The sequence below is a fragment of the Limanda limanda genome, chromosome 9 (assembly GCF_963576545.1).
Source record: "Limanda limanda chromosome 9, fLimLim1.1, whole genome shotgun sequence".
Classification (NCBI taxonomy): domain Eukaryota; kingdom Metazoa; phylum Chordata; class Actinopteri; order Pleuronectiformes; family Pleuronectidae; genus Limanda; species Limanda limanda.
Window position 1 is genome coordinate 17,157,124 of NC_083644.1, and position 23,876 is coordinate 17,180,999.

The 23,876-nt window shown below is 43.3% G+C and overlaps 1 protein-coding gene across 1 annotated transcript in view; it reads right to left on the reverse strand.

The window, feature by feature from the left end:
• Nucleotides 1–270: 270 nt before the first annotated feature.
• Nucleotides 271–23,876, reverse strand: part of cpamd8 (C3 and PZP like alpha-2-macroglobulin domain containing 8) — a 45,390-nt gene continuing 21,784 nt past the window's right edge. Inside the window, exons 28-44 of the mRNA XM_061078151.1 lie at nt 22,130–22,211; nt 18,557–18,713; nt 17,629–17,703; nt 15,762–15,927; nt 15,205–15,291; nt 14,965–15,101; nt 14,499–14,654; nt 13,720–13,782; nt 11,458–11,714; nt 11,281–11,368; nt 8,501–8,575; nt 7,761–7,866; nt 7,432–7,542; nt 7,140–7,352; nt 4,338–4,412; nt 2,194–2,395; nt 271–1,275 (exon numbers count right to left, since the gene is read on the reverse strand). Of these exons, the coding sequence (XP_060934134.1) occupies nt 1,275; nt 2,194–2,395; nt 4,338–4,412; nt 7,140–7,352; nt 7,432–7,542; nt 7,761–7,866; nt 8,501–8,575; nt 11,281–11,368; nt 11,458–11,714; nt 13,720–13,782; nt 14,499–14,654; nt 14,965–15,101; nt 15,205–15,291; nt 15,762–15,927; nt 17,629–17,703; nt 18,557–18,713; nt 22,130–22,211 (2,051 nt within the window). The 3' untranslated portion in view covers nt 271–1,274. The remainder of the gene's footprint in view (nt 1,276–2,193; nt 2,396–4,337; nt 4,413–7,139; nt 7,353–7,431; nt 7,543–7,760; nt 7,867–8,500; nt 8,576–11,280; nt 11,369–11,457; nt 11,715–13,719; nt 13,783–14,498; nt 14,655–14,964; nt 15,102–15,204; nt 15,292–15,761; nt 15,928–17,628; nt 17,704–18,556; nt 18,714–22,129; nt 22,212–23,876) is intronic.

The window sequence follows — 23,876 nt, forward strand, 5'->3', positions numbered from 1 at the left end:
TTTGCTAAATAAATACCTAAAACATATTTGTCATTGACACAAAAACAAGTTATTTGAACGGGGTCTGTTTAAGAGGGTAAAGGTATTTCATTGCTCCACTTACAAAGGGAATCAGGACATGCAAAATAAACAGAGACTCAAACCGCAGGAGACACTCCTCAGGTCTTGTCTGCTTATTAACCACAGTGTAAATCCGACAGAATCACACACCTGGATTGTATACAAATTTTATTCTCGTTTGTTTTAAAAAGCACAAAGTTTTGATATGAATCTCGGGGGGGCTACATTTTATCAAATTTGGTACATTTACACAAATTTAAAACTTCATTCTTGATTTTTTTTTTTTGAGTTGATTGCTTCACAAATCAAAATTTAAAGAAGAAAAAAAAAACACAATAGCTTATGAACTGTACAATCAAATCTCAAGGTAGGTAAGGTGAAAGGCGACTTGAGAGTAGGTGATGGTCGTGTCTTGATACGTCTCTTGAAACTGTAAAGTCCACGGTGGGAGTCGGCCAGAGGCCTTCGCTACATGTCAGTCAGCCCCTCGTCTCTCTCTCCTCAGGTTTCCTGTCAATCTCTAATGTGCTGTTTAAAAAAAATTAAAAATCTCAAGAATGAAAAACATTTCAGCTTATGTTTCTGTAAAGCATATGGTTAACATATGTCTTTTTCCAGCACCAGATAATTATCGAACAAGTCAATTATTGGGTTAAAGCTTGCTATGAAAGGAAAAAATGCATCTGATAGCACAACAAGTATCTTTTGTTTGAACCAAAACCTACCGCAAGGGTAAAAAGTCGACTGTGTGGGCAGACACTGACAGAGAAAAAAAATACAAATGATATGACATCTAGCTACAAATAAATACCACAGATAGAAAATATAACAAAAATATTTTTGCTTAAAGTCAGGTGTAATTACAAACATAAATACTTGATTATTTCTTCTAGTGATTATAGAGGCAGTACAGTGAATAACAAAGACGCTATGGTGCCTATTGGTGACCAGGAGTCTGGAGGAAGAACAGTAGAAGTCTGGAGGACACAAGCCTAATAACAATCACGCACAGTCACACCCAATTGCACACAAACACACATATATGAAGGCATCCGCTCAAACATACACACACTCGCTCACAGAGTCTCTCTCGTTCTCCAGACTCCACCATCTCTTCCTTTCAGGAGTCTCAAGTCTTCTCTTTCCATTCACTAACATATATTCACAAATAATGTACAATTTGGAGGAAGGCATGGTTTCGCTCTCTGAAGGTTTCTGTGGACGACAGGAAAACAAAAACACACTTTCAATATCACATCATCTCAGACACAGTTACAACATCTTTCTCTGAACAAGAAACCTGTGGAGTGACAATGTTATTTAACTGTCCAACAGCAGCCAGCAGCTCTTTGTTCAACATTATAACCATGGATCAAATACGGATAAAGAAAACTGTGGAAGACTGCTAGAGTCAGGCATAAGGAGAAGATTTCTTTCCTTTTGCATTTCGAGAATAAAGTTGAAATGCTGAGCCACTGACAGCTGTATGAGATTCCATCATTCCAAACTTGTGTGGTTTCTCCTGAGCAGACAGCTTAGGCACAATCCTTTCAAAAACCTAATACTGATTACCACAAAGTATTTGTGTGCTTATATAATAAAAGCTTGTTACTGAAACTGATTCTGAAATACAATTTCATCAATTCATCTACGCAAGGCATTTTCTGGAGGCGGCCACATGTGCTAACGTTGGTAGTTTGATATCTTCTTAAAGATTTAACTTTAATCTTAAAATTCCCAATTTAGTTCAACTTTATAATAGATATGAAAAAAATTATCTGATTTAGTTTGACTTTATTCTCAATATTATGACTTTGTTATGGAAATGCAAAATGTCATAATAAAAAGTCAAATTCTAACTCGGTGATGAGAACACGTATTCCCAGTGTAATTGGCTGTTTATTTTTTCCCCTATGCCCTAAATCTCAAGTGTTATTTTTTCTATCTAAAGAACTATTTAAAAAACCCACATATCTCTGCACTTTCTTTATTATGGGGCACTGCAGTGTATTTTGACTCAATAGAGCACCAAATGTTTATCCATCCACGTAAGAAAGTAGTCCCCAATAAAGGCATTACCAACACATCTTTCCCATTGTTAGTTTTCATCAACACAGAAGAAGCGGCACATACCATCGTTCAGGGGTGTTTTTTGTGTCCAGTGTGGGAAGCTGGGTATCTGCTGTGATGAGCACCTTCTGCTCTACGTCCTCCCCCCCTTCAGGAAGGTAGAAATGCTCCCCCGCCTCCGCGTCAGCAAGGAAAGGATCAGAATCTGGGTCGTATTCATAGGAGTAGTAGGAAACCTCTGCCATGGACCCCTGCTCCTCTTCACCTGGACACATTGGTTTCAGTTAGTGACAGATACAGACACATCAGGAGATAAATTCAATTGAAATGTTGATAGCAAAATCTGATACGAGATGACGGCCACTTGATTTAAACTGTGAAGTGTTGCGTGACCTGGAGATCTTCAGCAGCAATACCCCATCAGTGACAGCAGGGGTCCTTCTACTTCTACTTTAAAATATTTTGCAACACCATCGTGTTCTACTTTAAAGTCACTATATTTGGATGAGGGCATGGTTTCATTAAATGCTTCTATTAGATTTGCACTTATTATGACTCTTCTACAACCACATTCAGCTTATTTAAACACTGTGATGACCATTCGACTTTATGGTGAGTTCCACCACGCAAACCCCAAAAAGATAATGTAAACGTTTAATTCACAAAGTGTAAACTTTACGTGAGTAGAAAACACAAGCACACGACAGGAAGCTCAACCCGAAGCCAGTGAGTCTGTGTATCCAGTTTACTGTTTCCTCTGGTACAAGCTCACTCGTACGACAAGTCGGCACAGGGAAGCTAATTCCACAGCTTCCTCCAGTGTTCCAGTGGAAACTGTCAGTTCCTTGGCACAACCCACCTTCACCTATTACACTCTCGGTGCACTTAGCGGGCATGTCGTCAACTTTCTAATGGTTTACAATGACAGTGTTTTTACAGTGCTTATTCAACCTAATCTCCCCTGTGGTTATCATGCAGGAGGTGAGCATGTCAGGCTGTGTGCGTATTTGCCTCCGCGTGCATACGTGTTCGTGCACAAGTCGTCATATTATCGTATATATAAACATAAGGAATGTGGTGTGTGTGTTTAGGTATATTTGTGTGTGTGTGTGTCTGTGCATGTGAGTACATAACAGAATTCCTGTGGTGAGTGTAAAGGGTTTTTCTACTATGGAGACCTTTCCCTGAGAGCAGCTTTGTGAGCTACTGGGAGCTGCAGGCTGGGAAACAAGTCCGTGCAGGCTGCGCCACATCACTCACACACACACACACACACACACACACACACACACACACACACACACATACATACACAGGCACATGCACACACTGAAGTGAGATATATCATTGATATCTCACACAACACCACATGCAATCCATGCACATCCGTGTGCAGCATGTATGTGCAGCATGCACACTCTTGCAGCTTGTAAATGGCTGCAGCGCCTCTTTATGTTTTCATGGCCAAATGTAACACAGCTACATCCTCCCTCCGCACGCAGCCAAACATCCTATCAGGAATTCTCTGGCCTCCTCCCTGGAAGTGACTGCAGATCTAAGCTCATGGCACAGCAACAATCGAGCCTGCAGCGTGAAACCTATCCACCTATTTATCACACCGATTGTAGACATGATGTGGCAGCAGGGGAATGTGCTGCCACACAAACCATCTCCATCTCGATTTCTCTCCTCTCATCACCTTTGGATCTGTCTGTATTTTGTCTTTTTTTACACCTCACACATCTTTTCATCTCACTATTTTTTCCCTCCTACCCTTTTGACCTCCCATTCTTTGCATGATAAAAAAAACCCACACATAAACACACAAATACCTTGTATTTAAAATATAATGTGCCCTTGACATTTATTTATTGACACAATCTAATTGCATTTATTTGCACAAGACAATGTGTCTAAAATATTGACTCTAAATTTACATTTAGCTGACACAGACTCTCAGACTGAGCCATCGTGGATGCAGAAGCAGATAGATTAAAAGCTGCAGATGTAACATGCTGCAGACAACGTGTGCATATCGACAAGAACTGTCAGGTGAAGAAATAAACGCTATCTCTGCTGCTGGACCTCAGCCGGCAGATGGAGGGAAGGTTAGAGAGCAAGACAGGGGTGATATAGAGGAGTGTGCTGTATGTAGGAGGTAGGGGTTCATCTCAAGCTATGTTTAGTATATTGGCAGATGAAGTTACCTGTGTGTACAGGCACTGAGGGCTGCTCAGTTTCCTGGTTTGCTGTTGGTTGCTTGTCCTCCACCTTGGTCTCCACTGGAAAGACAAACACACACACACGTTTGATCATTCACGTTTATGTGGTGGCCACAGCACATACGAGGAAAAAAAAGTAGTTATGAATTAAACAGAGTTTCAGTGTTGCATAATCTAAATACTGCCCAGAAGCATTATCCACCCCACTGAGCAGCACCTCTGATGTACACTCTGTCTCAACAGGAGCCTGCATTAAAAAACCCTTTCCAAAAATAGCAGGGGCCAAGCTGCGGCCGAGGGGGCCATGTGTGGAAACAAATTATCTCTTTTTCCTATTCATAAAGGGGGGGGGGGAATGGTGGCATTGAATGTCCCCCCCCCACGCAACTGTACACAAACAAACAAGGTCAGGGAACACAAAAACAAAACCACGGTTCCTTTGATGATCGACGCAACACAAACCACTTGGCACAAACGCGGCTCTTTAACCACCAAAGTTTTGTCTATGTCTTTTCCCCCAATCCGCCCCACAACATGAAGGCTCCTTTGTTGTTGGGCTGTGCGTCGGAAAGGAATGTGACAAGGATTTCAAAGGGCTGGACAAAAGCACTCTGTCATTTGGACGGAGCCCTGTAATACAGCGGGGAGCAAGAGAGGGCGGAGGGGGTGCGACGGGGAGAAACCTCTTCCAGTAATCAGCTCAACACCTGAACAGCTGTTTCCACACACAGAGGAGCGGAGGGGCGAACACACACACGGACGTGTACCAGATGCAGGCGTGGCGCGCGATGGACGGTTCCACGGAGATGCTGATGGCAAAGCAAATCCAATAAAATACGCAAGGAATGCATTTAATGTGAACATCCCATTAAAATGTGAAACTTTGTTTTTTGGAAATATATTGTTTGAAACATGGAACATAAAAGACAAAAAACTGCTCGCTATACTGTTGGCAGCTGGTAAGAAATGTGTCACGAGGAAATGGTTAAAAGTGGACCCTCCTACCATTGATGAATGGATTGAAATTGTGTATGAGATTTATGTTATGGAAAAGATCTCTTTTTCCCTCAAGGTCGAGAAAGACATTTTTTATAAGACCTGGACCAAATGGACTGAGTATGTAAAACCAGTTAGATCTGATTTTATTTGAGTATACTTGTGTTTTGTGTGATCCTCCTTTTTTTGATGTGATGTGCGCTCCCCGGTTGTGTTCTCTTTACCTCTGTTATTGTTCCTACATGGAGTAATTTAGGTCCATAAAACAAAACCCCAGAAAGGCAGTATGAACAAAATCACCCAAACTTACTACATCCATCCTTTCTTATATCCTTGACAGACTAAAGCTGTATTTAATGTAGGTGATGGAAATGTGCCTTTCTAAATAAAAAGAGAATTTCAAAAAAAAATACGCAAGGAATAAGACAAACACTTGATTATTAAAAAGAAAAGAAATGTTGTTGGAAATGGTGTCAGTGAGTTACAGCAAAATTAACCGACAAATAACCACAGGAAGAGATAATAAAACCTAAAGCTGGATGACGAGGCCAAAAGTTATATCATAAACCAAAATATATTTGATAATTATCATGATATGTGTCCCATTATTATTTCTTTCGGTAGACAGACTGATTGTTGCTCCTTTTAAACTTTTCTCTTTATGAGCAGAAAATGACAAACACTTTACAAATCTGAAGTGGATCAACTATGTGTCCAAACTTCTCACTGTGCAAGTGCATAAGAAATACATCCGATATAAAATGAACCCTTGTGTATTGCTATTGAGGAAAACTGCCATAGTTACCGATTTTGACTTATTTCCGAGCCCTGACAAACAATATTAGTGTTGAGATTGTGGCTGTTTCATAAGTCAAGCCACGTTAGCTGACTTTCATCTCCCTTCACTTATTCAGCTGATGTCCTTCATGTTAGATAAGCTGCTTCCTGACATGCACTGAACTCCATATTCTCCTGAAACTATCCGGAGGGGCTGCATGTGCAAACGCAAATGTGTGAATCCGTTGCCCCAGACAATCTCCAGAGTTTCTCCTTGTCAGGATAATGTCAGAGTGAGCTCATTCCTCTGAGGATTCACAGAATTCTAGTGGGCGTGTTGATGACGCTACAAACAGGCGACAGACAAAATAAAAAACTATTTCAGGGTGAAAAATAGGAGCCATACAAGTAGAAGATGCAGAAGAAGATGTCAACTCAGAAACACAACAAGATTTGAAAGCTTTTGGTGATCCGGGCCATTGCCGGTGTCGATGTGCTGTAAACAAAAACACGTCAGGACCAAACTGTGGGGCCATTTTCCGGAGTTCATGACTGATAATGGATTGAGAGATTTATTTCCATCTAAGTCGAGCTGTGTTAGCACGACTGTTTACTGTCCTGGCTCCTAAATGGTCGAATGAGCTCCCCATCGACATCCGGACATCAGAAAGTTTACACATCTTCCGCCACAAACTAAAAACATACCTCTTCCGACTATACCTTGAATAAAAAAAAATAAAAAGATTGTTGTTCTTGGTTTGTACCCTCGGGGTTGTGCATTCAACCCCGAGGGTACTTATTGTAAGTCGCTTTGGATAAAAGCGTCAGCTAAATGAAATGTAATGTAATGTAATGTAATGTAATGTAATGTAATGTAATGTAATGTAATGTAATGTAATGTAACACGGGAGACATTCAGATATCTAGAACCGAGGCTTTGTTAAAAAGAGCAGCATGATGAGTGAATGATGGAAAGACTGAACTCCAGGTGTTGTGCGATAAGCGAGCTCTTACTGTGAGGACACTGGGACAGTGGGACCTGCTTGATACGTGTCCCGTTTCGACAGGCAAACACCTCCATCTGACACTGGTTCTGGTAGAGCTGCCCGTCCGACCCACACACCGGCTCGCCGTCGTAACCGCAGTCCCTGTAGCAGGTGCAGCGCTCAAAGTGCTCCTCCTCCAGGCAGCCGTACACATTGTTGCACTGGTTTGCCTGCACAAAACCTGCATGAAATAATACATAGAAGTGACTGAAGGGAACACAGTGCCTGTGTATCACAAAGGGGCGTAGAATTACTCTCACCTATCCAGTGATTGGTTGAGCTCTCCACTTCATTGCAGGTCGGGCCGTCACAAAGCTCCCGAGCCAGCGGGCTGCTCTCGCTGACGTTGTAGAACCGCGTGGCCTCGAAGGCTGCACAACAAGCAGAGACCCACACCAGCACATTCACACACCCACACACACAAAACAAAGATGAAGCTCGGCTCACCATGACTAGGTCATAGACGTAGAGAAAGAAAATCCAATTTCCATAAAAAATAAGTCACTTCGTAAATCATGACCAGTGAGACGTTTTTCCTGCTCTGTAACTCTTTAAAGGGCGGCACTTAAAATATTCATCAGAGGCACACCTGGTTCGTAGTAGTCATAGATCTTGACCGGAACAGGCGCTGTCTTGCCCACGATGTATTCCCTGACAGCTTGGAAGGCCACACACGTCACACACTGGCTGGGGATCTAAGGTCAGGTGGCAAAAAGGAAAATAAACTCACAAAACATACAGAAACACATGCAAATAGAGACAAATATGGACGTTGATATAGTTTCACACACACTTAAAATAGTCTCCTATTATTGTGAAATCATTGGTGTGCTCTTCTACTTATTCATTATCAGTCCCGCATTATGTGCACACCCCTGATCAGTGCTGGGATTACTTTGTAACCCTATTTTTCATCTATCTGTACTTTGCTTAAGTAAAATTTTATTTTCACGTACTTTTCACTTTTACTCCACTACATATATCTACTTTCTGTGACACTACTTTTTCATTCTAAAATGTAAATTTCTTTGGGGAGTTTTTAAAGTAAGAGAAGGACATTTTTCAACCGATCCAATCAGCATGAGCAGATATCACTAGACCCCGCCTCCTGCAGCAGCATCACTGGAGGCTGAACATGTGAAATGTATTTGGAAGAGACTCAGCATTATGATGCATTACACATTTACATAAGGGGAACAGGGTACAGTCTGCAAGCACTTTTACTTATAATACTTTAAGTTCATTTAATAGCACTTTTACTCAAGTAGAAGGGTTAAAGTGGTACTTTCACTTTTGTCTATTTATTTGTACTTTGAGGATTCCACTCACCTCGTCGAAGTAGAACAACACTTTCCTCCCACTCAGCTCATATCTCTTCAGACCCACTCTCTTATCCATCAGCAGCTGTAGAGGGAGACACAAGTAAAGTGTGTAGGAAAACACACAAAAAGAAAACCGAAGCAAATCTGCTGTTCACTTGAGGATTTTAAATAAATATGAGTATGTGTGTGCTATCGAGTTCCTTGCTGAATCTGTTTGGCCGGAAGTATTTTAGGAATATTCATGAGATCCCTCACACAAGTCTTTAATGATACTTTTTGAAAACTGGGTGTTAGAAACCAGCTGAGCCAACCCTCCTTTATATAAATGAGGTAGACAAAATAATAGGAGCTTTTGCAAACAGCAGCAACAAAAACCGCCGCCTCGGAAATGATCAAAACATCGAAGCAACACCTTTCTTAAAACATCTGAACGTTCATAAAGGTACGACTTACTGCAGGGCTGTTGTACTATACTGCATTCGTTTCAACTGGTTGTACCTAATAAACTGCTACCTTAATGTTTGTAGAGGCCACGGACATGGACGTGAACACTAATCAGCACCACAGTGGACTGGACAGCTCCAGCTCATGCTAATCAGGGTCTACTGTTCACACAGGATTAAATATGAAGTGTTGACTGGTTAACTCAAGCTTATGGTCTCACAAACCACGTGAACACACTGGAGAGCATCTCGTTTCACACAATTCTGGATCTCAGCTGTCAGAGATCCTTTAACTGGTGGATGTGCCTTAGTCTGCCCGTATAGTTCATAACACTATGTCGTGCAGTGGCCTCACCAAACTGTCAAAGTCCATATGTTCTACATTTGATTTCGCTCCATGAGTCATAACCTGAATTCAAACCATATGCAATCTACCATGTCATGAGGGACGAGGGTGGAAAATGGACCAGAGCACAAATCATGGACTTGGTTTCTATGAGTCAAAATCAACAAGGGATCATAACTTTCCTCAGTGAGAGCCCGATCAGAGTTTCATTCTCAGTGAGTTTCTGGTATTTGGTGAACATGGTGCCCAAGTGTACAGTTGGGTTAAACGTGCATGGCTATTTCTAATAAATAGGAGCGTATCATTGAGTAATGAGGAAATGCTGAGTGTGTGCACAGAGAGCCGGCAGAGTTAATTCCCCCTACAGGGAGATTTTTCATTCTGTCAAAGGTGGCAGCCTTTAGACAGCAGGGGTTTATGAGGTGCTCAGCCTGAGCTGGCGCCACCGAGACACACACACATACAAACACACACACACACACCAACACAAGATCAACAATCTATCCACAAAAAATTGCCAATGAGCTCCCATAGCTCAGACATTATGTCCGCAACGTGCTCTAGGCCGTTAAATAAAGCTCATTATATTGGGTGATAAGAAGCCGTGGGAGTTCCCAGTCAGTCAATCGGGCTAATCATTCATGACTGCAGCATCCGTGAAGGCAACTAGACATGACTGTAGCGGCCAAGCTTGCCACCATAAATTGAGGAATGTAAGTGGCAGCCGGGCAGGCAGCAGTAAAACTCCGAGGGAGGCCAGCAGGGGTGTAAACTGAGCTTGTTAGCCACTGCAGCTCAGGTCAGCCTCAACTGACACACTCACAGCAGTGTGTGTGTGTGTGTGTGTGTGTGTGTGTGTGCAGGTTTTTGTACGCGAATGTGCGTGTTTAACATCTCCCCAGGTAGCCAGAGAGGTGGCTCTTGTAGAGGTGAACGCCTGCAGCTGTCATAACTGTCCAGTAATGAGGGATAGGATTGTGATGGGGGGCTGGGGAGCTGACCTGGATCTAGACCTAAAATGTACCCTCACTTTCTATTATCATCCATCAGTGTCGTCATATTTAAATTCACCCTCCATATCCCGTGTTACTCCTTTCATTCAGTTCCATGTTAACTACATTAAAGCCATCCATTTCTTCTCTCCTTTGCAAACTACACAAGTGTCCTCTGAGTCTGTGCCTCATGAGGCCCCAGTGAGGTGAGTGTGTTTGGAGTTGTAGGCCTAGGGAAGCCCAATGACCTCTGACCCAGAGACATTGTAACTCCACAGGGCCTGAGCTGGCTGGTCCTCTCCTCTCATCATACCTGGAAAAACCACCATAAAAAGGACCTTCATCTTCCTGACCGCTCTCATGACCGTGACGAACACATGGACACACACGGAGACACGTGACACAGCTTCACATTGACCGTGTAGAAAGCACACTTCAGAGGAACTCTCCCCTAGTTGAAGGAAGTCTTCAGGAGCTGGTCTGAACAACAACTTTAAAACAGCATTGAAAGGAATGTCAGGTTTACAGGAATAACCAAATACAAACTATGTGTGTGTTTGTGTAAGGAGGCATCCTGTTTACGTCCTACTATGTTTCTGAGACCCTGTTCAGTTCCGGTATTAACATCCGTCCCAAGTGATCCGATCACAAGTGGTCAGCTCTCGAACGACTCCTGAATGCGTCCTGAGTTCAGATCACTCAGACACATTCGGAGGTGGTCTGGGACAGATGTAGCCACAGTCTTGCTAATGTGCTCTGAGCCACATGTGAAGGGACGGCCTGCTCAGCTGACGTCCTCTGACCTGCTAAAGTTTGAATGCACCTCTGTACGCTTCTCAGTGTCCCTACGTCCATTTGTTTGTACCCACCGCCACATCATTCATTTAGCCTCTCATGACTCAGCTCGCTCTTTCTCTGTCTGAACCGATTATCAGATCAATTCCATGAAGAACAGTCTCTAATCCTTTGACAAAGTATTTTCTGGTGTGTTCATGTGATCACCTACCCTTTCTAGACTTTCGACATCTGCTCGGAAACCGGAAATCATGGGAACTTCTATGACGGCCATGTTGGATGAGCCCGAATGGAGCCACCTAAGCAGAGAGTCGGGAGGAAAGTAACAGTGTGAGACTCCGAGCTGTGCAGACCCACTCCTTATTTGTTCACAGATTGTGTGTCTTACCGAGCACAAACTTCAAGGGAGATTTGAAAGTCCATTTTGTCCTGGTGGGCTGCCGGGTCGTCATCATCGATGGGGGCCCGCCGCTTCCGGTTGAGCTCGGAGCGATTGTCCGCACGGCTCCGGGAGCGCGAGGAAGGATGGCGCGAAGAGGAGGAGGGGTGCTGCTGGTGTCGCTCCTGAGAAGGTTCTTTCAGGTCCACTTTGAGCTGGAAGGCTGGTTTGGATACTGGGTCAGGTACGTTGTAACTCACATCAATCTACAGAGAGAGAGAGCAATGGATTTGAGAACTATTCGACTCTTGCTCGTGGTATGGCTCTAGCGATGCCACAGCCAGACACTGGCACACTTGCATGAAGGTTTGTACAGAGGCACTTACGTATTGCCTATTCTCAGATTTTCTTTGTCACCACCAACATGTTGACGTTTTTTACTTTTAATGAGTTATCTCTATGTCTTTGATTTTCATGCAAAGACACTTGACTTGCACATGCTTATTTTCCCCAATAAACTAAGATAGAGGCCTAAGTCTTGGATTGTTGCTCCAAGTATTCACCTTACAATTTGATGTAGCTTTACTATGAGGATTTGACCAGAGACACAGAGCCAATCCACTTGACATCGCCCATTGGTTTGTGAACTGCCTTTTGAAGGCTCAAGTTTGGCATATTGGCTGGCGCCATCTTGCTTTTCTGAAACAGGAAGTAATCATACTTTGAGGAGCTGAGTCAGAGTCTAACTGTCAATCACACAATATCCAATCCCTACATAAACATCTATTTCACTTTAAATGGGACCATAATTTACTAAATGAACTTGTTGCAATGAAGACGACCATAAACTCTATTCAGGAAAATGTTTACTCTTGTTATAAATCAATTACGATATAGGATAATTTTTCTCATAAACTTCTATAGAAACTGGATATTTTTGAAAACTGTGGAGTCGCCCTCTGCTGGTCACTCAAGAAAAAACAGGTTTCAAGCCCTTCCGCATTGGCTTCACTTTCCAGACCCGGAGCCTATGTGCACTTTTATATACAGACTATACACCAAGCTGATGGTTTGTCACGATGTCTATGTTAAAAAAAAATTGTGTGTGTGTGTGTGTATGTGTGTGTGTGTGTGTGTGTGTGTGTGTGTGTGTGTGTGTGTGTGTGTGTGTGTGTGTGTGTGTGTGCTGCTGACAGCAATATTAAAGACACGTTTTGGCATCAAACATTGGCAACAAACTACTTAGAGTTCAAATATTTAGGACCTCCGGCCTTGAAAAGTCGAGTAAAGCAAGAAAAAAAAAAGACTTAGGCAGCACTTTGAAGCATAAACCACAAATCATATTCACTGGACACAAGACATGCATTCAGCAGACGACTATTTCAGCCTGAGGACAAGTCACTGCTTTGACGCTCTTTTTAATTCCACAGGAGATTATTATTGCCAGAACTGTTTCATATTCTGAATAAATCATCCGCCGTGATTTGAGACCTGTGCAAAGCTACTAAATAATAATCCTGAGGCACGGGACGTAGACTCATCACTTACAGTGTGTCTACAAACACATACACAGGCTGGGCTCTTTGATTGGCCCCCGCTCTTGTATTTCATTAGAGCCCAGGTGCTGCTGGCCTGAGGGGCTGTCAAGGAGGAGTGTTGACGCAGAGAGGTGTGTGTGTGTGTGAGGGGAGGGGAGAGAGATGTGAAGAAAGGAACTGTGTGTTTGTGGACGAGTTGGAAGACGTTTCAGGCACTGCACAGTGTGAACGCAACATCCACGGGGCTGTCTGCCTCTGCCTCGGTCAAACCAAGTTCTATCTCACGTGTAGGTTTCTAAAAACAGGAATGTAAACATACAACTTTTCATTTATGCCCTGTTTGGTTTTAAAGTGGATAAAGGTTTAAATATTGGTTATAATAGGAGAGAACAGAATATCATCCAGCAGCAAGGAAAACTGACTCCTGGTGTTTATGAAAAGGGTTTTTGTTTGCCTCTGGTAGAAGTAGCACAAGGTAGACGTAAACAACATCCCGTCCGGGGGCCACAGGAATCAACAGGAGTGATCAACACATTCCAGAACAACTGGCTAAACTCTACCAGATTACTCCAATTTATGGGGGGTGGGAGGGAAAATTGGGACTCATTGGGTGACGGTAACTGACCCTCCCCTGCTGGGAGACTCTGGCTGTGAGCCAGTGAAGGAAGCATAGTATTACGGTCCCACTTTTTGGGCAACATTCAAGAATACAAAAGTCGCAGCGGTACAATACCTGCATGAGACAACAGCCTTCTCCTTTAGCGCTCACGAAAAGGCCTGTGGGGATACTGGGGATCTGGAAAAAGAAGAAACAAAGCGAGTCATAGGGGGCAAGGAGAGGTGAGTGAGTCATTTATCAAGTGAATGAATGCTGGAGGCTGCTGCCCTGCCACTAGTGGGTCCCTGGCTACTAACCAGCGGGGCTTAATTGCCCCCAATTATAGCTGACACCACAGCGGAGCAACATGCCTGGCAGAGAGGACGTACTGCGCTCTCACCTGAACTGCTCCAGCTCATGGAGCCCCTTGACTGACCTAGCACCACGATGCTGTGGCCAAAGGTAGTTTGTGGTCACGCTGTTGTAAGATCGTAATGTGTGAGCACACGGGCCAGTAAAGCACAGCTATTAAATCAACAGATCAGCCAGGTGCTTTTGGGAAATCCAGCCTGGTTTGGTTTGGCAGAGTGGGAAAGGTTCTGGCTACTAAAGAGCCGGACACGGAAACATAGAGATTAAGTGGGATTCCAGACTGTGGCTCTGAAACACAGCTACTCATCAATCACTGTTAATCAGGAGGGAAAACTTTCTTAAACTTGCATTTAAATGCAGGGGTTTCTCTCAAGTAAGAATTCATCATTAGACTTGACAATGTTGATAAATTACTGTCGACCTACACAAACAACCTGAAGTGAACAACTCATCTCAATACAAAAACAACAAGGAGCCGCCCTGCCATTACACAAACATCACCAAGGATTTACTCTGTTCACTGTTTCCACGGATGTGATTACCTTGGCACTCTGGAGGAGTTTCTTGTTGTCCCTGTTGAGTTCAAAGGTTTCCTGGAAGTCGAGGTTGGTGGAGGCCAGCGAGATTGTGAGGTTGACCCCTCCCACGTAGGACAGGATGGCGTATTCTGACAGGGAATGCAGAGCCACACACGTGTCCTGGCACAGAGAGGGGCAATGAGAAACGTTGTCAACAGTTTTGACAGAATACTTTGCACAAAACAATTTAAGCTCAGGAGTAAAAAAAATCCAAGAACAGATGACAAATCCGAGCTTCACGCATGCACAGAAGCAGCTTGAGAAAAAACATAAGCTGGAGTGCAGGGAATGTGTCCAAGCAACCAATGATCTGAGAGCAAGCACACAGGTAGAGCACAAGCCGGTCAAATCTAAGCACACGCAGGGGCTTTCTGAGTGCGAGCACAGGGATAAGACCACGCTCTTGAAAAAAGATAGGACCCATAGCAACCTGTGTGGATGAGAAGCCGCCCAAGGCATTCCTTTGCTGGGAGAGCCATTTGACCACAGGCAAGGCAGAGGCCACGTCCCCCAAAAGGGTGTAGGTCAGAAGACCGTAGGCTGTCATCTCCACCTCTGCTGACACCACTGGGAAAAAAACAAGAAATGATGATGAAGATTCTTATTTGGACTGTGCCTTTTAATCAGGTATTTCCAATAGGGAGGTGATGTCGATGGATGATGAGTGTACCTGACTGAGAGAGGCCGTCGCTGAAGCCCATGAAAGTGTCCTCGTCTGTCATCGTGCTGCCGGTCAGGCTCCAGTGGGTGAGTCCATCTGCAGACACAAACAAGTGAGGGTCCAACACCCTGCAACCTATGACTCATTGTATCATTATCCTAAACTGCTAAATCTTTCAGTGACTATGCAACCAAACCCTGTGCCTTCATTGCACTTGGCAACTAAAAGGATTGCGATAAACACTTTTTTGTATTACGCTCAACTCTACAAAAATCTGCAGAAAGTTGCAGTGGAGAGGAAGAGAAGGAAACAGCCAAAGGAAACCTAGAGTGAGATAAGAAAAAGAAAGGAAAGGGGAGGAGGGGATGGAACGACTGAGGACGACAGCACAACTGTTTCACACACTGACTGCACAGAGCTGGTCACTGTCATTTTCTTTAAATGGTGCATTCATCCTGTTGTAACTTTCATTCACCATCGGGTCTTTGCTTGTTACCTGTTCAAACATCTCTTCTCCAGTACTTAGCTCTGAATGAATGACTCACAGTGATGCGTGTGGCAGGTACCTTGAGTGATGGCCATGTGGTTGAGGCGGCGCAGGGCCAGCGGGGCGTACGGGCTGCGCAGCAGAGCCAGGGCGTATGCGGACAGGGCCGTGGTGTAAGGGTCGTCGGCGGAGTAGGTGTTGCTCTCCAGGAAATCCTTGGCCTTGGCCACAGCCACCTTCTCTTCCTGGATCAGATGAACCGCATGCAAAACAAACACAGATGAACATGCGGGAGCAGCAATGATCAACAGCTTTTAGGACGTGTCGGAGACGGAAATCCAAAACAAACATGAACGGTAAACTCACATTTATTTCATGGTCATATTAGTGATATATTTACATGCATGGACACATTTGTTTTCCTCTCTTGAATTAAAACTTGTATACTACAGAAGGCTCACACGATTATTTGAGCAAGTTCTAAATTATTTGCTATACACATCAACTCTATGGCAAAATCTATGACCAATCACACACACACACACACACACACACACACACACACACACACACACACACACACACACACACACACACACACACACACACACACACACACACACACACACACACACACACACACACACACACACACACACACACACACACACACACACACACACGCCCTGACCCTATCTAAGGGAGGATACTTATTGGCATAACACATTCCTTCTCTAACCAAAACCATTACAACTGAATGCCTCACCCTAACCACGTCCTAACATTCAACAGCCCTTTGAGAAAGTGAGGACCGGCCAAAATATCCTCACTGCATAAGATCTATACTCAAAATGGTCCTCACAAAGACATAAGTACAAGTTCCCTCTCACTCACACACACACACACACACACACACGCTATAGTTATCATCATGTTTAGAAGCTGCCCTGTCCAAACTCACAACCCTCTCCTCTACTCCCATGCAGTTGTTGAATAAACATTCATTTCGGCCATTAAAAAGTCGAGGGTTCACTTTCATCTCATGCCGATGTGACCTTCCCTCTCATCCACGAGATGATAGGCCTCCACAGCCCCTCACTGTAATTGCAGCAGTCATCTTTTAATTAAGTGAAATTGGAAGGGCTGGGGGGGGGGGCTCTGCTTTGAAGTGAAGGACACCTCTTCAGTTTTTATCAGTTGTAAAAGGACACAGACTCTCTGTAGAAGTCTTTTGCGATAGATAGCAGAGGAAACACAGCGAGACAGATGGATGGAGAGGAGCCAGGGACAGGAAATGCTAAGTAAAGAGTCAACTATGTGGACAAACGCAGAGCAAAGATGTTGAGCAGCTTTTATGCTGCATGAGTCTCCAATAAAAGCTGAAGAAAATCTCAGCAGAATTTTATTGTAATTCTTCCTCTACCAATATCTTTGGATGTAGCACATACGGTGAAGTTGTTAAATTATATAGATTAAGAAAAATGAAGCTAAAAAGAGATAAAAGTGCAAAAAGCAGGATGGATATAGAGACTAAAGCAGCCTATGTGCCTTTTATGAGACTCAGTTGTCCTTACACATCAGCCTGAATGTGATTAGATATGAGATTAGCAGCACTGGGGCAGAACAAATATGAGTAGGCTGACTGCCAGCACATCCATCTTCACAACTATCAGGAATGCAGCGATACGTCCACACACGACTGGGGCTGGTAGGACGAGCTACAGGAGTGAGAGGTTTAAGTGGAACAGGTCGCGCACTATGTGCTGCTCCTAGAGTTTTAAAGACTTTCTCCTTTTTAACCACTGAAATCATAAATTGACCTTTTCCAGTGGGTTTAAGTACCAGATTTAACACTGTTTGTTCCATGGAAAAGTTCCACTCTGAGGAGTGACTGTGGAGTGAGAGGATCAGGCAGCAGTGAAGTGCTGTTTTGTGTGACTGCTCACCTCTGTAGTGATTCCTGTCTCCAAGAGAGCTGCCACCACGTAGGCTGTAAGTGAGATCTTCCCATGGATCCCTCCCTGTGGACAAAAACACACATAAGCTCTCAGTTACTTTTACATCATATATCTTAAATGATAAGATCTCTATCTTGTCAAATTCACAGAAATCTGAAGAATAACAGATGAGTCACATGTTAAAGGGTTAAAGAAAGGTAAGAGAGATTCAAGTTTAGAACTTCAATCGGGATTATTATTTAAAAAATGGGTTTAATGCTCTAATTTTCAGAGATAGAAAGATCCTTGCTAAAGCTCCTCTTTTCAGCCTCTGTCTGAAACACTTGGTATTAGCTCCTGTCTCTTTAAGGCTCCCCTCCCATAGAGCCCAGTCTGCTCTAATTGGTCAGCTGTCCCACTCTGTTGATTGGTGATTGGTCAACCACTTCGAGCACAGGTGAGAAATGCCAGCCTCGTGAATTATTCAAATCTATTACTGAGTACTGACGGGTTTCAGGAGCTAACAGTTTTTTGCGAGTTGCTCCTTTTACCACAGACTTTGGGCTTTTTTACTTTGCCAACATTCTATATACACAAAAAGCCAACTTAAGGAAAGAAAGACTGTAAAAGCACAATATGTGTCCTTTAACGCACCTAAAGTAAGCATTGAATTTGAAAATGTCCACCTCTGACTAAGTTATCTTAAAACATAAAACTGCAGATCCGCCTTCACTTGTCCCGACTGTAAATATTGGTTGAAAGATGTCTGAAAAGAAAATTAAGTTTTCACCTCACAGAAACAGAAAGAAAGATAAGGAATTCCAAACATAAAATTCCAGTCCCAATCCATACTGTCATTGTCTCAGGGAGGAAGAACCAGCACTTCCTCTTCATCAAGATTTTGTATCGCCCTATATCCAACTAGACATGGTCCTACCTGCAGGTCTTTGTTGAGTATGCGTCCCATGGCCGGGAAGGAGCCATCATCCCGCTGGTGTTTGATGAGCCAGGACATGGCTTCCCGAAGCTCTTCGGGGTCGATGAAGATGAAACCCCGGGACTGAGCGAAGGACTTCAGCACAAACGCCGTCAACCTGGAGAAGGAGAGACGGAGGCGGTGGTGGAGAGGAGATAAGAGAGGAGAGATAATTAAAGATTCTTTAAAACATGTGCCAGCACATCCCAATGAATACTTAACTATCAAAGACCTTAAACGGATTGCACTCTTTCAGTCTGTCAGCAGACAGGGAGGGGGGATTGATAATGAAGAGTGTGGATGGAGGGATGTTTTTTATCAAGAGGACGGGTACGTGTGGATGTTTCTCATGAAATAAAAGAAAGAAAGGAAGCAGGAGGGGAGGAAATGGGTGCGGCAGGGTTTGATCGCCGCTGCAGAATGCGGCAGCTGCGCTCTTAAGAATGTGAAATCTCACTCGGGCCAATCAAGTATGTCTCTGCATGTGCGTCGGAGATTCCCCCTAAAAACATTTTGAAACTTATATAAACACGGATCCCTTGGACGGAGGTTGTGAATCTGGCAGGCCCGGGAGAGCAACTGAGAGTTTATGAGCCGTGGTTTTAGTGGGCCACGTTAGAGACTGAGCAGAGGGGATTCACTGAGGAAGAACCCGTTCGGCCGCTGAGCTAAGAAACACACGCTCCTCCATAAACAACAGACCCCCTGGTAGTGGTCGAAAAAGATTCAAGCCTTTGAACAACAACTCCTCAGTGACATTCCACCAAAGCACCCCTGACCGCAACTTACTTACAAGATGAGGCAAGCTGCGGAACCGTAAGAAGAAAGAAACACTTGGTGGAAATGGAGAAATAAACACACAGGTCACGCTCTGGTTTCTCAACGCTGCTGGTAAGCGAGCGTCACAATCCAAGTAGGAAAGGAACTTTGCTCTGGTAAAGCAAAAACAATGAAATCTCCCCTGGCTCAAACCTGGATGTGTTTACTCCCTTGAGACAAAACTAGGGATGAAGCCACAAGCCTGGTGGAATTTAAAAAAAGGTAAATATCATGTCACAGGCCTTTAAATGTCGAGCCCTAGGGAAAGGTTTTAGAAAGTGTAAATATGATTTAGTTTGAGGAAGGAAGGACGCAAGGAAGCACTACAGAGGCTCCCTTTCACCGCTCAGCCCTCTCCCAGTTCTCCTCTCTCCACTGCTTCTTCCTCCCGCTCTGATCCTCTCTACGAGCCTCACTTATCCAGCTCCGCACTTCAAAAGGGATGATATGAAGAATTTTTTAAAGACAATACATTGATACGCTTCGTGATGAAGCCATGGTTGATAAGCTTAAAGGGGAATGTTATGAGTTGGACTTGGAGAAATGTTTCCTGCAGTGATGCATCACTTCAACTGACGAGGATTTCACTGGTTCAGGCCTGTCTTGGACCATATACTTTTCTATATTGTACCATTACTGGCAATAACCTTCATTTCAATTGTCATTGCTGCTCCCTCCCTTCATTGTCTCTATTAGAAAAAATAATAGTATGTCAACAGTAGGTATAAATACTTTAAACATTGACACACCTTTCCACTAGGCTAAAAACTGTTTCTTCCAATGAATGTTGTAAATATTGTACAGTTCAGTTACATGTGACATCTATTGCACTTCTGTCGGTCCTGGGAGAGGATCCCTCACATGTGACTCTCTCTGAGGTTTCTCAGTTTTTCACACTGTTAATAGGTATTTTTTCCTTACTCTTGTTGAGCGTTCAGGACAGAGGATGTTGCACTTTGTTTAGCCCTATGAGACAAAGTGTGATTTGGGCTAAACAAATCAAATTTGATCGATTGATTGATTTTATAAATGAACACATCCACAATCAATGACTCAGTCGCCATGAAGCTATTGCAAAAAAGAAAGAAAAACATTGCTGCTTTGCAACAAGACTGTAAATGGATATTAGGTTAATACAGCAGATATCAGCTCTTTCAATCTCTGGTATTCAGCCCCCGAACCCTGCTTACGCTGTCAGATCAATCCATGGGCAGATACAAAATGCCACGCCAGCCTCAACATGTAGAGCCAAGCACTGAGACCTCAGAGAAAAGGAGAGAAATATATACTGTCCCTGTCTAAGAATATAGAGGGAGGGGACTGGAATTTCAAAATAGTGTATGAAGGCATTAATATGATGAAACATAAAATCCAAAGAATGAGTCTTTACTTCACAATTTAAATTTAGGGTAATGTTGAAATTGAGGAATTGAGGTGGAAACCTTCTTTAGCCCAGATCATCTCAGACAGTACTCTCCCAAAGGCCAAATGAAATGGCTCCACAAATATCAAAGTGTGTGTCACTCTGTTTCCAAAGTAGTTTTGGTTAATTATAAAAAGAAGCAAGAATTTAAAAACCTTCACTCGAACCCCCCTTCATTCCTCTTCATTGTTTCCTCTCTCCTGAACGACATTAAGTCATTAAGCTTTTGCTCGACTCTGTGGTAACAGCCTCTGCAGCAGCGATGGCCAACATTTCACAACTAACTGTTACTGCCAACTCTTGTCATTATGTTCAAACTTTTCAACGGATCTTGTCAATTTCCCCTCAGATCCTTTTTTTACGAGCTGGAGTACATTAACACTTGTGAACCCTGGAACCAAAACAAAAGCCGGGGCCCGCCTTTGGGTGCAGACGTCGCTGTTGACGGATTCATAATGTGTCTGATGCCGGTTTACTGAGGGTTCACCATCTGTGTTGTGCCCACAAGCCCACACTTGTCGCCACGGGGCGCCAAGGGAAAGAAACCTCCAGACCGCTGCTTGTTACATCCTCATATCCTCTCGCAGGCAACCGGGGGAAGAGTTCAAGGTTTCCGTGGCAGTTACCAAATACACCCAGGTGGTGAGTCATTAAGAGGCACGCACCACCTCTATTTTTCTGGGCCATGTCGAAAAAAAACAAGACATGGTGAAGTGGCAGCAGACGACTTATAAAAGTGTCCCCAACAGGGGCATTAAGAGCTGGTCCTAGGGGGGGCCAGAGCAGCCTGGGTCTGCTCAACCCGACGGATATGAACCCCCGATTAACTGCAAATAAATCTCCACAGCTTGGGCTTCCTCTTGGATCCAATTATGTAGTTTGTTTACGATTCTCTGTGGTTTATGTAACCTGCTGTTTCACAGTGTTAGCTCTATTAAATATCATAATACCCACCTCAGCTCATTAATGAACCACAGGTATGCGCATATAGTGCTCGGGCCTCAAAATGCAAGCGGCGGCGCCCCCCTTCCAGGGAACTGATTTCATCTTTATAAGTATTATGAGCTGGTCGTGCCTGCTTGCTCAGCCCCGGGGAGTGTAAACATGAAATAGATACTCCGAGGGAAAACCCAGCAGTGATTTAAACACACCAACAGGAATAGATTCATTTGCGCACAGTTTACTGATAAAAAAAGACTTCATTACTTCGGAGGAATGAAGCTACAGCTATAGGTGTAGCTTGGCTTGAAGAGTTGAGTAAGCTTGAAGCATCTCCCCCTACGATGGCTTACCACATACTGCCAGAGGAATCCCTCTCTCCGAAGGCGCTGTAGGATCCGTCCTGCCGTTTGTAGGTCAGCTGTCTCTGGTAGCCTGGATAAGAAGAAAGAATGAGAGAGGTGATAGGAGTTCTTCGGAGTTACTGGGGAATTACCAAAGTATTTATATGCTTTTTTCAGGTTTAACAGAACCCGTCTGAAAGAAATCCAGCATTTCTATCCATCACTTCAGATACTTGAAAGTGTTCGCCTCAGGAAAAGGTATCTAAGTAAACACCCTTAACTTGTCCTGAGTGTAAATATTTGGTTGTAAGAGGTCTGCCAGTGTAAAAATTAAGTTTGCATCTGACACATAAATACACTGAAAACATAATTAATTCAAAAACATAATTGTCAAAAAAAAACGTTTGCAGACTGGAACAACTCAGGAAAATAATGGGGGTTTCATGATTTCTCAAGCTTTTATACAAACTTTAACTTTCTCCTTTAATTGAGAAAAGCAAACAAGATAAAAAGCAGTGACGCACATTACCACTATCAGTGACTGGGCCTATAAGATCAGTAAATTCCTTTATTTTTTTCAGAACATTCTTCTACTCATTCGCAAAAAATCAGTTTAATTATCTTTTTTAATTCTGATCTTATCTGCGGTCGATGGCAGTTCACAAGAACCTGCAGTGGAATGGGTGAATATAGAATCCTATGATTTCCCTTTTCACTCCTTAGTCACTTCCCCACTACCACTGGTACATACATCACACAACTGGTTATATCTCTATGGTTTGCAAAAAGACTCATGTCGAACCACATCTTTACGCCACCCAAGTTAAATCAGCAGTTTTGAGCTTGGGAATGGAATGTGAGTTGTAAAAGAATTAAACCTGGATGGTGGATTTGAGTAGATGAGTGTGGCTGCTTGTGTCTATATGTTGTCTTTTCAGATGGATCAGGGACATTATCTTTCATATTAAATTGAACATGAAGATAAAATCAATCTTGTGCGCCAACAAGGAAGAGTTCCTAAGAGTCCGGATTCCTTTTCTGATTTAATTGAAGATGTTTTTTTCTCTACGATCACAAGTGCTTCCTTGTTGTGGGCATTGTCGGGGGTTCTCCATGATCTTTAAGACCTCAAACTCACAGTGTAAAGCTGAGAGGATGTACAGTATGTTATGAATTGACTCTGTACAAATACAATTGAGCTGATGTGAATCTCAGTGAACTTCACCCTGATCTATGGTGAATACCCAGCTGCGCTGAGGTATATGAACAGAAATACCAAGTGTGCTTGGACATGCCCTTGTTGTTGTTGCGCACATGATGAAGCACATTGCACACGTCATTGTGATTATGCAAGTATAACAGAGTAACGAGTGACCGGCTACAAGCCTGAAGGGAAGATATGCAGGAGACGTACATTTCTCTGCATGACTGAGATTCAATGTGTGTTGGTGAGGCACATAAACAAACTGTGAACCAGGGATTGAAGAGTTTTGGTACTAAATCTCACAAATAATACACACAATGCTTGAAGTTAAACTACCTATTGATTCGATAATATTTATTTTAGGATTATGTCCTGCCACCCTGAACAAATTCTTATAAATGTGTGTTTGCTCCAAGCAAAGAAAGAAAAGGTAGATGTAGTTTGAGGACTCGTTACTTAACTAACCAGGAAAGATAAATACATAATAAAATGGTGAAATGCAAATGATATAGATGATATCAGCCTGATACAAGACTTTTGTCTAAATTCATA